We start from the raw sequence: 13,479 nt of genomic DNA, 5'->3' as shown, positions 1-13,479 counted from the left end.
TCAAAAACAATATGATAAATAAAATTTCAAATGATTTAAATATATTCTGTGCAACAAACTCAATTCATAACTTGGGAGATTTAAACACTCCTTTTTCCAATTAGTTCAACATCAAATTCAGATGACAATTATTTCTGTCAGTCAAAATATATTTTTCTGACAAAAGTTTGATCAATTTGTTTACAGGCACAACTTAATAAGCAAAAATGCAACCAGTCAAAGCCAACATGTAACATTAGTTTGCACAATACCATACATAATCACAAACTGAAGAATTACTATTACTCAATCTCATAATTTTCTATTTGCTACCTACCAAATAAAATTCAGTTAAACCAATTCAATAAGCATATTATCGCTCTCTCTTCCCAGTGTTTTAATGTGGTACTCTCAGGTTATATTTTTTTCTTCAGTCAAAAGGCCATAGGCATTGGGTTTGGGTCACTGATTTTGCTTCATAATTTTAATATTGTGAAGCTTGAAAAAGAGCTGCTACATTACCAGCCTATAACAAGAGGAGGGCCTGCAGGAACCGAGAGAGAAGGGCATGTCCCCCACTAAATACAAATTAGAAATTCCAGAAATGACAATATTGACTAAACCCATAAAACATTGCTTCCTTCTATAATCTAACTGGACTTAGCCAATACACAAGAAATTTTATAAAGTCAAATTTATATGCAGCAGACTTTAACTGTCAGATTTTAAAAGCTACAAATCAAATTACAAATATAGCAAGCACAAAGGAGTTTTCCATACCTTGTCCTTTCTTTTGATCTAGAATTCTTGTTTCTGACTTTCTTTTTTTGGGAGGAGATGAAGTGTCAGTAAATGATTTGGATGTAGAATATTTAATATCTTTTGATTCAAGTTTCTAGAAAAAAAAAGTAAACCAGCAAATAAAATACCTGAGGATTATTTCCAGGGCTCAAAATCATAGCAGAAATACCAAAAATACCAATACCAAGAAGGAAAAAGTGCAACTGAAAGAACCCTTGTGCAGTCATGTGAAAAAGAAAGTGCACGGTGTTTGAGTTCTATGGATTTACATATTAAGACATAGTAAAAAAAATCAGCTCAAAACAAAGAGAGAGGTATCATAAGAAACAACAGTGGATAATGGATGAAATGTTCATCTCATGGCTGAAAGCAGCTCTTACAAAAATAAAACAAAGAAAAATACAATGAATTGCAGAAAACAATTTGGAGAAAAATTCGATTGGGAAAAGAAAAGTGGTTTGCAAAGAGATGCAAAGAAATAGAAGAGACAGAACGTATTCATGATAATTTCAACTTACACAAACAAATGGAAGCAGCAGCAGGTGTCTACAAAAAGAAAAACAACAACTTAGTTGACAAGGAGGGGAAAATCAACTTGGATGAGGATGAAAAACGAAAAAGATGGAAGGAATATACTGAAGAACTTTTTGAGGACACTCGGGATGATATTGATATAGAAAGAATAACAACTGGACCAAACATCATTATGTAGGAGATTGAACATGTAATAAAAAATAGCAAAAACAAGAAAAGCCACAGGACCTGATGATAGCCCAGTAGAAATTTAAAATTGCTGGAAGAGAATGGGAAGAAATGTTTACTGCAGCTCTTCAATTGAATATACGAAAACAGGAAAGATGATTGGCTAAAGTCAACCTTTGTGACAATCCCCCCAAAAATAAATGCAAAGAAGTGTACCGAATACAGAACAAGAAGCTTAATGAGTCATGCCCTGAAAATATTCCTGAGAATAATTCACACAAGAATGTACAACAAAACTGAGAAGTGTCTAAGTAACACACAATTTGGTTTCAGAAACGATCTTGGTACACGAGATGCCTTATTTAGCATTCAAGTTCTTGTATAGCGCTGTAGAGATGTCAATTACCGTGTTTATATGTGCTTCATTGATTTTGAAAACGCATTTAATAAAATAAGACACAAATATTACAAATCCTGAAACAAGTGGGACTAGATGACAAAGAGATCTGAATCATAAAGAATCTATATGGCATCAGGTAGCAAATATGAGACGAGGCCAAAACTACTCATATGATGCAGAAATACAAAGAGGGGTCAGACAGGGCTGTATTCTGTCTCTGCTGTTGTTTAATATCTACTCAGAGTCAATTTTCAATGAAGCACTGGAAAATATTGATGCTAGCCTCAAAGTAAACGGTGTTCGGATCAACAATTTAAGATATGCTGATGGTACAGTTCTGCTTGCCAGTAAGCATGAAGACCTTCAGCTTCTCATCAACAGAGTCTCAGAAATATCTGAAAAATACAGCTTGAAGCTTAACACCTCAAAAAGCAAGATCATGGTCGTCAGCAAACAACCCATTAATTTACCATTGAAAAATTCAGAAGTAATACCACTAGAAAAAGTTGAAAGGATCACGTACTTCGGTTTTAATTTACATGAAAGCTGGGACGTGATCATGAAGTAAAGACACGGTTAGAGAAAGCTTGAACAACATAACCGCCCAGCTGCCCTGTTTAGGGTGACCCGCTCGCTCCTGCATCAGGGAGCGGTAGAGGATCCCTTAAAGGGTCGAGCTGAGGAATTTGGACAATATCTGTTTGATAAAATCGCTCAGATTCGGGAAGGGCTGGACACAGACTGGGTGGATCCGGACGGGGTGGGGGAGGCAGGTCTTGATGTTATTATCTGGGATGAGTTTGATCCTGTGGTCCCTGAGGACATGGACAGGTTAATGGGGAGATTGAATGCGACCACATGTTTATTGGACCCGTGTCCCTCCTGGTTGGTATTGGCCACCCGGGAAGTGACACGAGGCTGGCTCCAGAAAATCGTGAACGCTTCTTTGATGGAGGGTGTTTTCCCTGCCGCCTTGAAAGAGGCGATGGTGAGGCCCCTCCTCAAGAAGCCTTCCCTTGACCCAGCTAGTTTAGCAAATTATTGTCCGGTCTCCAACCTTCGCTTTTTGGCAAAGGTTGTCGAGAGTGTGGTTGCACGACAGTTGCCCCAGTACCTGGATGAAACTGTCTATCTTGATCCATTCCAGTCCGGTTTCCGGCCTGGTCACAGCACGGAAACAGCCTTGGTCGCGCTGGTTGATGATCTCTTGAGGGCTCGAGACAGAGGTTGTTCCTCTGTCTTGGTCCTATTAGATCTCTCAGCGGCTTTTGATACCATTGATACCATTGATCATGGTATCCTGCTGCGCCGACTCGAGGAACTTGGAGTGAGGGGCCACTGTTCATCGGTGGTTCTCCTCCTACCTCTCCGACCGGTCGCAGACGGTGTTGACGGGGGGACAGAGATCGACCCCAAGGCGCCTCTTATGTGGAGTGCCGCAAGGGTCGGTTCTCTCGCCTCTTCTGTTCAACATCTATATGAAGCCGCTGGGTGAGATCATCCGTGGTCTTGGGGTGAGTTGTCATCTATACGCTGATGATACTCAGCTCTATATTTCCACCCCTAACCACCCCAACGAGGCTGTTGAAGTGATGTCGCAGTGCCTGGAGGCCGTACAGGTCTGGATGGGGAGGAACAGACTCAGACTCAATCCCACCAAGACCAAGTGGCTGTGGATGCCGGCGGCCCGGTACAGTCAGCTAATTCCATCACTGACCATTGGGGGCGAACTATTGGCCCCCACGGAAAGGGCTCGTAATCTGGGCGTCCTCCTGGATGCACGGCTGTCTTTAGAAGATCATATGATAGCCGTCACCAGGGGAGCCTTTCATCAGGTTCGCCTGATCGCCAGTTCGCCCTTTCTGGATCGGGCTTCCTTATGCACGGTTGCTCATGCCCTTGTTACATCCCGCCTGGACTACTGTAATGCTCTCTACATGGGGCTCCCCTTGAAGTGTATCCGGAGACTCCAACTGGTCCAGAATGCGGCTGCGCGGGTGATAGAGGGAGCACCTTTTGGCTCCCATGTAACACCCCTCCTGCGTAATCTGCACTGGCTCCCAGTGGTCTTCCGGGTTCACTTCAAGGTACTTGTCATCACCTTTAAAACGCTCCATGGCCTAGGGCCAGAATATTTACGGGACCACCTACTGCCACCATTAGCCTCTCACCGACCAGTGCGCTCTCACAGAGAAGGCCTCCTCCGGATACCGTCAGCTAAACAATGTCGGCTGGCGACCTCTAGGGGGAGGGCCTTCTCTGTGGGGGCCCCTACCCTCTGGAACGAGCTCCCTCTGGGGCTTCGTCAACTCCCCGATCTCAAGTCCTTCCGCCGCGAGCTGAAGATGTTGCTGTTTCGAAGAGCAGGACTAGCTTGAATGTAGTTTTAAATTGGGATTTTTAAAAAAAGGGGTTTAAATGAGGTTTTAAGTTTGTGTTTGGAGGTTGGAGCATCAATTGAATTTGGCTGTCTATTCTTTTGGCTGTTTTTTATGTATTATATGTTTTCTGCTGTTTTTTTGACTGTGAACCGCCCTGAGTCCTTCGGGAGATGGGCGGTATACAAATGTAATAAATAATAATAATAATAATAATAACATTCTTCAAAATGAAAAAGATCTTCTGCAGTCACGACATAAGCCTAAGACTGAAAATCAGGCTTATCAGGTTAAATCTTTTCTATCCTGCTCTACAGAGTAGAGTTAGTCTCTGACAGAAAACCACTTGAAGAAACTACCGTGTTTCCCTGAAAATAAGACCCTATCTTATGTTTTTTGAACCCTGAAATAAGCGCTTGGCCTTATTGCCATGTGCTCAAAAGCCCAATTGGGCTTATTATTAGATGTCTTATTTGGGGGGAAACAGGATAGAAGCATTTGAAATGTGGATTTACAGACAACTGTTACGTATAAGCTGGGTTGACAATATCACAAATGAGGTGATAAGTGGCCTGGGAAAGCAAAGGGAAATAATTGAAGCCATTAAAAAGCGAAAGTTAGAATATTTTGGACATGTGATGCGACACCCAGAAAAATAGGGAAAGATTAAAGGCAAACGAGGTCCAGGCAGAAGAAGAACATCGTAGCTTCAAAATCTAAGGGACTGGTTTGGACAAAACACAGCAGCACTTTTTCATACGGCTGTTGACAAAAACAGGATTGCCAACATGATCACCAACGGCCGATGATGGATATGGCACAAGAAGAAGAAAAATCATCTGATCCTTAGCAGTGTTAAAAATAGGAAAATACAACTTCAAATGAACAACAATATTTGATATATCACACCATGATTTTTATTTAAAAAAAAGAAAGCCAAAATGGAGAAGCCACATGTGAAAATCTAAGTACACCCTTACTGCTTCCATTGGCATGAAGAGGCTAAATAACAGCCAGATGCTGCTAATCAAATGCTGATGATCAATTGACTTCTCTAAAAACTGAAGTTTTAGGAGTTTTCTGATCTGCACTACCTACATGAAGCACTACTGGCAAGCAGAGTGGATTTGATTTAAATCATGATTTAAATCACTAGTAAAAAGGCTTGATTAAAATCAACTCTATTTAAATCATATTTTTTAAAGAGCAACTGTCATCTCTGTCCTGCAGCAGCTCCTCCACTGACGCTCTATTGACTCACCAAGAATCCCATTCACTTTAATGGATAGCTGGTGATGCGGCAGTGACACAACAAGATGGGGGATGTGGCGGGCAGCAGATGAGTGGAGCCCACTAACAGGCGCTGCCATAATGGATTTGAAATGATAGGTGTTTTTTTATATTATATTTATAAGCTGCATAGAAATACATCCTCCTCACACTTAAGAGCCTGGTGGTACAGATGTATTTCTCTTCAAACAATCTTACAGTTTGTAGTGTACATAGATTTACAAAACAGTGGGACAAAGGAATATTCTGGAACTTTGTTTTAAGATTTATCTCACGGTTACTCTGAAATTGTGTGAATGCATCAATGCAGTGCATGTTATCTCAGCTTGCAGAGCTTGGATTCATTGCATGAGTTTACCAAAAAGGTAAATATTGCAGAATATACAGCCTCATGCTACATAACTAAGCTCCATTTCATGCTGAATAAACCAAATTATTAATGTATCTTAAATAGAAAACTATCTTTAAGTAGATTTTTACTCCAAAAGCATTTTATTAAAATAAATTTGATTAAAAATAAAAAAACACGATTTAAATAAAAAAAATAGATTTAAATTTTAAAAAATCCATTTTTAATGTTTTTTAAAAAATAATCATTGATTTTTATTCACCCTAGTGGGAAGGGATGGAGCAAACTCTCAAGAACTACAAATAATATATTCAGAAAATGACTGGCTCATCATATCAGAAGGGCTTTAAATTAAAATAGATGGGGAAAGTCTTCAACATCCTTAGAACCTAATTCCAAACAAAAACCAAGAAATAACCAATTATATAAGGAGGTAGGAAATAAAGAGAAAGGAAAAAAGGGGGAAAACACAGTGAAGCAGAAACTGATGGAAAGGATGGAAAACCCAGTTTCAAAGTAGGAGATAGAAGATGTAAGAAATATACCCAAGGCTCATATACGAACACTCAAAGTTTAGGTAACAAACAGGATGAACTTGAAGTACTAGTACATGAAGGTAGATATGTAATAGTTGCCATTAATGAAGCAGGAGTTATGAAACTCATGACTGAAATGTACTGATGGAAGATACAAAGTATTCAACAACAACAACAACAAAAACAGACCTAACAAAAGAGGGGGTGGAGTTGAATTATATATAAAAGATTGCTACATTTCTACAAAAATCCATGAAGGATCAAAACCTCCTAGCATCTATATGAGTCAATATGAATGGAAAAAAGAATGACATTGCTATAGGCGTATACTTACTACAGGCCACACAACCAAGCAGAAGAAATAGATGAACATTTTGCTGAACAATAAATGTAGGAAATATACCACAGTAGTAAAGGGAGATTTTAACTACCTTGGTATTAACTGGGAGCCGAACTCTGCAGTAAGTGGGATATCGAACAGTTCTACTTAGTTGACAAATTTGTCATCCAAAAGGTAGAGGAGGGAACTAGTGGAAAAGCTATACTGGACTTAATTCTTACTAATAGAGAAGAAGTGATAGAGGGAGTTGAAGTTGCCAGAACTTTGGGTAAGAGTGACCATATATTGGAATTCAATATAATGCAAACACTAGCAACAGAACAAAATCCAGCCTTTATGTTAAACTTTAAAAGAGCTGATTTCAACAAATTCAGAGAAAGTCTAAGAAAAATTCCATGGATGAAAATCTTAAAGGGAAATCTAGAACCATGGGAAACTAAAAAATATGATCATAAAAGTGCAGTCCAGCACAATACCACTGAACAATAAAAAGAAAGTCAAGAAGAAACCACATGGTTGCACAAAGATCTCTCTGATAAACTGAAAGGCGAAAAGGCAAAATACAAAAAAATGGAGGGACAGATAACTAAGGCAGAGTGGATAGCCCAAATCTGCAAAGATGAAGTCAGGAAAGCAAAGGCTCAGAATGAACAAAGACTTGCAACAAAAATCAAAGATAATTAGAAAAGTTTCTTTCAACATATAAATGACAAGGAAACAGTCAAGGAAACATAGGTCCACTTAAGAGAAAAGATGGCAAGGGAGTAACAGAGAGAGAGAGAGCAGAACTGCTTAAATCATTCTTTGCATCACTCTTCATGCAAAAAGAAACTATAGCCCAACCCTCCAAAAACGTAACTGTAAAAGACAAGACTAGAAATAAAAATTAAAATAAACAAGAAAAGGATTAGAAAACACCTATCTGATATTGACAACCTACTTCCTGATAAGCTAGAAAAATGTGGAATACACAGCATGACTAACAGATAGATTTGTAACTGGCTACAGGTCTTAGGCCCAGTACTCTTCAATATCTTCATAAATGACTTAGATGAGGGAAAAGAAGGGGAACTCATCAAATTTGCTGATGACACTAAGCTGGGAGGAATAGCCAACATCCCAGAAGACAAAGTCAGGATCCAAAAAGATCTTGACAGACTTGAACAATGGGCCTTATCCAACAAAATGAAATTTTAATGTGGCGAAAAGCAAGGTTTTATACTTAGATGGGAAATACCATCCTTGGTTATAGAAACATAGAATCAAAATGACATGAAATATTAGTACCACTTTATACAGCCTTAGTAAGGCCACACTCGGAATACTGCATCCAGTTTTGGTCACATTACAAAAAAGATTTTAAGACTTTGGAAAAAGTGCAAAGAAGAGCAACTAAGATGATTGAAGGCCTGCAGGTTAAAATATATGAAGAACAGTTGCAGGATTTGGGTTCTGTTAGTCTAGAGAAAAAGAAGGACTGGGGGGGGGGACATGATAGCAGTATCCAATTACTTGAGAGGTTGCCATAAAGAGGAGAGTCAGGGTTATGTAAATAAAGGGAGTCAACTTATTTTCCAAAGTACCAGAGGGCAGGATAAGAAACAATGGGTGGAAACTAATCAAGGAGAGAAGCAACCTGGAATTAAAGAGAAACTTCCTAACAATGAGGATAATTAACCACTAGAACAGCTTGCCTTCAGAAATTGTAGTGCTTCATCCCTGGAGGTTTTTAAGTCTGGACAGCCACTTGTCTGAAATGATATAGGGTCTCCTGCTTGAGCAAGGGGTTGGACTAGAAGACCTCCAATGTCTCTTTTATCTCTATTCTGATTGATTGTAATTGATTCTTTTAAGAACTACTAAGAACCAGATGTAAAACCATAGAACACAAAGCAGGTGTACTTATTTTTTCACATGACTGTATTTATATAAAACAATTAGGAAAATGGGTATTCTCTTTTCCATTTCATTGTTTACAAGAACAAATTTATACTCAATATAGCATTAAACTGTATTTTAAAATTCAGGTAGTCCTTGACCTACAATCACAATTGAGCCCAAAATTTCCATTACTAAATGAGACAGTTAAGTGAGTTTTGCCCCATTTTATGAGCTTTCTAGACAGAGTTAAGTGAATCATTCCAATTGCTAATTTAGTAACATGAATCCATGTTATGTTACATGAATTAATAACGTGAATCCAGCTTGACTTTGCTTGTCAGAAGATTGCAAAAATTGATAACTTCATTCTAGGACATTACAGTCAATGTAATAAATCAGTTACTAAGCTTCTGAATTTTGATCACATGACCATGGGGAAGCTGCAATGGCATTAAGTGTGAAAAATGGTCATAAGTCACTTTTTAAAATGCCGCTGTAACTTTGAAAAGTCATTAAATAAATGGTTGTAAATTGAAGATTACCTGTATTGTTCTGTTACAATCTATTGTACTTATTTCTGTTCTAACATTAACAGAAAAATATATCGATTTCATTTTTTATAAAAATAAATCCATGATCTTCAAACGCTCCACTATCATCTTAGTTCCCAAGAAACTCTCTATTAGGGAGCTGAATAAATTCAGACTGATTGCCCTGACATCTGCAGTTATGAAGACCTTTGAGAGGTTAGTACTGGCTCACCTGAAAATCTTCACAAATCTGCTGTTAGACCCTTTGCTGTTTGCCTATCAAGCAAGTAGACTGTCAGATGATGCTATCAATATGGCATTGTAATCTTGCAACATCTTGAATCACCAGGACCTATGCAAAGGTCCTTTTTGTAGATTCAATACCATCATTCCACAAATTCTTCACTCTAAACTGATTCAGCTAGTTGTACCTGTCCATACTTGTAGGTGGATTACTAGCTTTTTGACAAATAGGAAGCAACAGAGGAAACTAGCGAAAAATCACAGCAAGCACCTGGATAATCAGTACAGGTCCGCTCAGGCCTGTTTGTTCCTTCCGTTGCTCTCTATATACCAATGATTGTATTTCTAAGGATTCTTCTGACAAAGTAGTGGAGCTTTCAGTTGATACAACAGTCATTGGTCTCATTTGACACAGTGATGAATCTGCATGTAGAAAATCACATCAAGCACCTAGACAATCCCACTGAGCACCCGGACAATCACATAAGCAAATTGTCCAGGTTCTCAATGTGATTTTCTCTACCTTTGCCTGTTTCTTCCTGACTGTGCAATGTTTGTGTGCCAATGGGGCGCTTGGAAACGGAGTGATATCACTCCATTTCCAAATGCCCCATAGGCACTCAAACACTTTTCGTCTGGAGACTGGAAACTTCTGAGGGCCATGATCTTGCACGATTTCAAGCACCCATCCACTTTTGCAGAGAATGGGTGCCTGAAATCTGGTGGTGAGATCAGGGCACTCAAAAGCTTCCAGTCTGTGTGCAAAAAGGCTTCCAGGCTCTTTTGCCCCAAAGCCTCACTTCAGCATGCAAATGCTTTTCCAGCTGAGTCTGGAAGCCTTTGGGAGGAAACTCACCGAGACTGCCCGCCATTCCAGAAGTGGCAGGCAGCCTTTGTGAGTCAGAGAAGCTGAGCAGCACATGCTCATCCTGCTCTCCCTCTGCTCACTGGGAATAGGCAAAGAAATAAGACAGGCTGAAGAGAAGACAGCTCACTAGATCTTTGAAAAGGAAGGAGTCTCCACATGCCTGCTTGTGGAGACCCAGTGTAGCAGGATGGTGGGGGGAAGCAATTGCATGAGGTATCTGTGGGTGGTTGGAGGCATAGGGTGCTCTGAAACAAGTGGCCTGTTCCAGAGGTGAAATGCTCCTGGTTCAGGCCGGCTCGCCCGATCCGGTAGCGATGGCAGCTGATGGTTCTGAGAACCAGTAGCAAAAATCCCTGGCCCCGCTTCCTGCTGAGCCGCGCCATCATCAGAGGTTTGTTTTTTTTACTTTTAAAAGCATCTTTTCTTCAGCCAAAAAGATGCCTTTAAAAGTTAAAAAAAAGCCTTTTATGATCCTGCGGCTCAGCTGGGATCATCAGAACCCATTAAACTTTTTTTTTTCACAACCTCTTTGGCCGAAGTGGTTGTTAAAAAAAAGGTTTTAAAAGGCTCCTCTGGCGATCCCAGCTGAGTTCCTCATCACCAGAATCTTAAAAAACATGTTTTCTACAAACTCTTCAGCCGAAGAGCTTGTAAAAAAAATCCTTTTAAGAGGTTCTGGGCTGCGCAGGCAACTTCAGCTGGGATCGTCGGAGGAGCCTTTTAAAACCATTTTTTCCTCTGGCAATCCCAGATGAGTTTCCTGATCATCACAGGCTTTTAAAATCATTTTTAAATAACCTCTTACAAGAGCCCCCACCCCTCCCCACTTACCTTATTGGTGCTCCTTTTGGGCTGGCAAAGCCATACTTTACATCAGTTGCTTCAGCTAGCAACTGAAACTGCCTGCCTGCAATCCATCTCCTCAGTGAGCAACTCAATCTGCCTGCTTTGCTGGCTGAGGAACTCTGTGAGTTGAAGTCTATAAACCTTAAAGTTAGTAAGGTTGGAGACCCCTGATCTAAAAAATATAAATAAAACAAAATAATAAAATATCTGTGCAGCTTTCTGAGATTTGGTATGTTTCTGTAGTGTTTCACTCTGACTACACAAACACACAAAATCTCACAAAGCTGTATGTAGCATTTTGTGTGTGTGTGTGTGTGTGTGTGTGTGTGTCAATTGTGTTGTGTTGTGTGTGTGTAAAGTGTGAAAGTGTGAGGTTCCTGCTTGTTGCAGGGGCCATTTTGGGTGAAGTGCAGCACTTTTACATTGTGTGTGAGTCAGTTATGTTGTGTTGTGTTGTATGTGTGTAAAGTGTGAAAGTTGGTTTTTGAGCTTTTTGTGACTGGGTGAGGTTCCTGCTTGTTGCAGGGGCCATTTTGGGTGAAGTGCAGCTGCTTTTACATTGTGTGTGAGTCAGTTGTGTTGTGTTTTGTGTGTGTGTAAAGTGTGAAAGTTGGTTTTTGGTACCTCTTATTGTTTTGTATACTTTGTTTATTATTTTTATTATTTATTGTTATTGGCCACACCCACCCAGTCATCTGACCACCAAGCCACACCCACCAATTAAGCCACACCCATAGAACCGGTAGGGAAAATTTTTAGATTTCACCCGTGGCCTGTTCCATCATTAAGCATCCCATGGCCTTCCCCCATTCTGAGATACCTCATGTGCACTTAACAATCTGCGCATTTGATTAGCAAATGCATGCTCAAAAGGAGTGAGTGATCACGGATAAGTTACATGATTCACTCCTACAAATCCTTGGGTTACAAATGTAACTGGCAGGCTCCATTACATTTGTAACTTGAGGACTACCTGTACTCTACTCCATTCCAGTCCTCTTCACTCTATGGTTCTGCCTTACCCAAATTAAAAAAATAGAAATACCACAAAAACCTATCCAATCAAAAAGTTATACAAAGTATCAGAATCAATTACAGGTAGAAGCAATTCTTTTGAACTGGTTCTCCTTATTTTCTATGATAATTTTTCATAAGGGGCTACAGTTTACCATTATTTCATTGCTGTCCTACAGGTTTTCCTGCATGTGCTGGATGAAATGGACTATCAAGATAGCCAAGAAAGCTTGGTCTATGTGGATGCACTAAATGTTTCCACTATTTTAACAATATATTGACTAAATGACAGAATAGTTAGAGGAACCAAATCAGATATATTAAAAGTGAAAAATTAATGTATTCTTACAGTATGATACATATTAAACTTCTCTTACCTCCTTGTGCTGCTTTCCAAGAGCATGTGTTTGCCACAGCAGTTCATTCTTCACAGTCACATTGCACAGACAGCAACTTAAATTCCCCAAACTGTTATATGTAGTTTTGCAATTAAGAAAATAATTTCAAAAATAATCTCTCAAAACTACAGCATTTTTTAAAACATACCACTGCAATGCAGATACATCTTTTTCTATGACTAAATCTTGAAGTACAATACCAGAATTGCTATTTTTTTTTCCAAGGAACCCCTGGAAGAACCAAATGCAGGTAACTAAAGCAATCTGATCACAAATTATATTTTCTTTTTAAAAATCAGTTTGGATTAGTGTTTGTAAGCTCTGTTAAATGCAGGCTTTAAATTCCCTCATGAGCCTGAATGTTATCACTTTAATTATGTTTTATTGAAACAAAATATACTACTACTACTTTTGCCAGTAAAAATGCAGCAAATCAATAAAAACAGGACTTGCCATTTGAACAATACAGATAGTCCTCGACTTACGACAGTTCATTTGGAGATCATTCGAAGTTACAACAGCACAGAAAAAAGTGACTTATCACTGTTTTTCACACTTATGACTGTTGCAGCATCCCCATGGTGACATGATCAAAATTCAGATGCCTGTCAATTGACTCATATTTATTGCAGTGTCCTGTGCTTATGTGATCACTTTTTGAGACCTTCTGATAAGCAGTCAATGGGGATGCCAGATTCACTTAACAACCATGTTGCTAACTTAACAATTGCAGTGATTCATTTAACAACTGTGGCAAGAAAGGTCATAAAATGGGGCAAAAGTCACTTAATGAATGTCTCCCTTATTAAAACAAATTTTGTGCTCAACTGTAGTCGTTAAGTCAAGGATTACCTGTAGAGAATGGAGAAAACTGATTGCTGGAGGAATCTGCTCTTCACCTGAATGTAAACTGGCCACTAGACT

At 39.3% G+C, this 13,479-nt stretch overlaps 1 protein-coding gene across 2 annotated transcripts in view; it reads right to left on the bottom strand.

The window, feature by feature from the left end:
* The window catches only part of ZNF830 (zinc finger protein 830), a 38,151-nt gene that overhangs the window by 24,055 nt on the left and 617 nt on the right, over nucleotides 1-13,479 (bottom strand). Inside the window, exons 2-4 of one of the 2 annotated variants that reach the window (XM_058180244.1) lie at nucleotides 12,535-12,634; nucleotides 1,299-1,326; nucleotides 760-874 (exon numbers count right to left, since the gene is read on the bottom strand). In XM_058180244.1, coding sequence (XP_058036227.1) covers nucleotides 760-874; nucleotides 1,299-1,326; nucleotides 12,535-12,581 — 190 coding nt within the window. In that variant the 5' untranslated portion in view covers nucleotides 12,582-12,634. The remainder of the gene's footprint in view (nucleotides 1-759; nucleotides 875-1,298; nucleotides 1,327-12,534; nucleotides 12,635-13,479) is intronic. The other variant, XM_058180243.1, reaches the window with a different exon arrangement.

The sequence above is a fragment of the Ahaetulla prasina genome, chromosome 4 (genome assembly GCF_028640845.1).
Source record: "Ahaetulla prasina isolate Xishuangbanna chromosome 4, ASM2864084v1, whole genome shotgun sequence".
Taxonomy (NCBI): domain Eukaryota; kingdom Metazoa; phylum Chordata; class Lepidosauria; order Squamata; family Colubridae; genus Ahaetulla; species Ahaetulla prasina.
The sequence above is the reverse complement of the archived record's forward strand: the minus strand, read 5'-3'. Positions and strand labels throughout refer to the sequence as shown.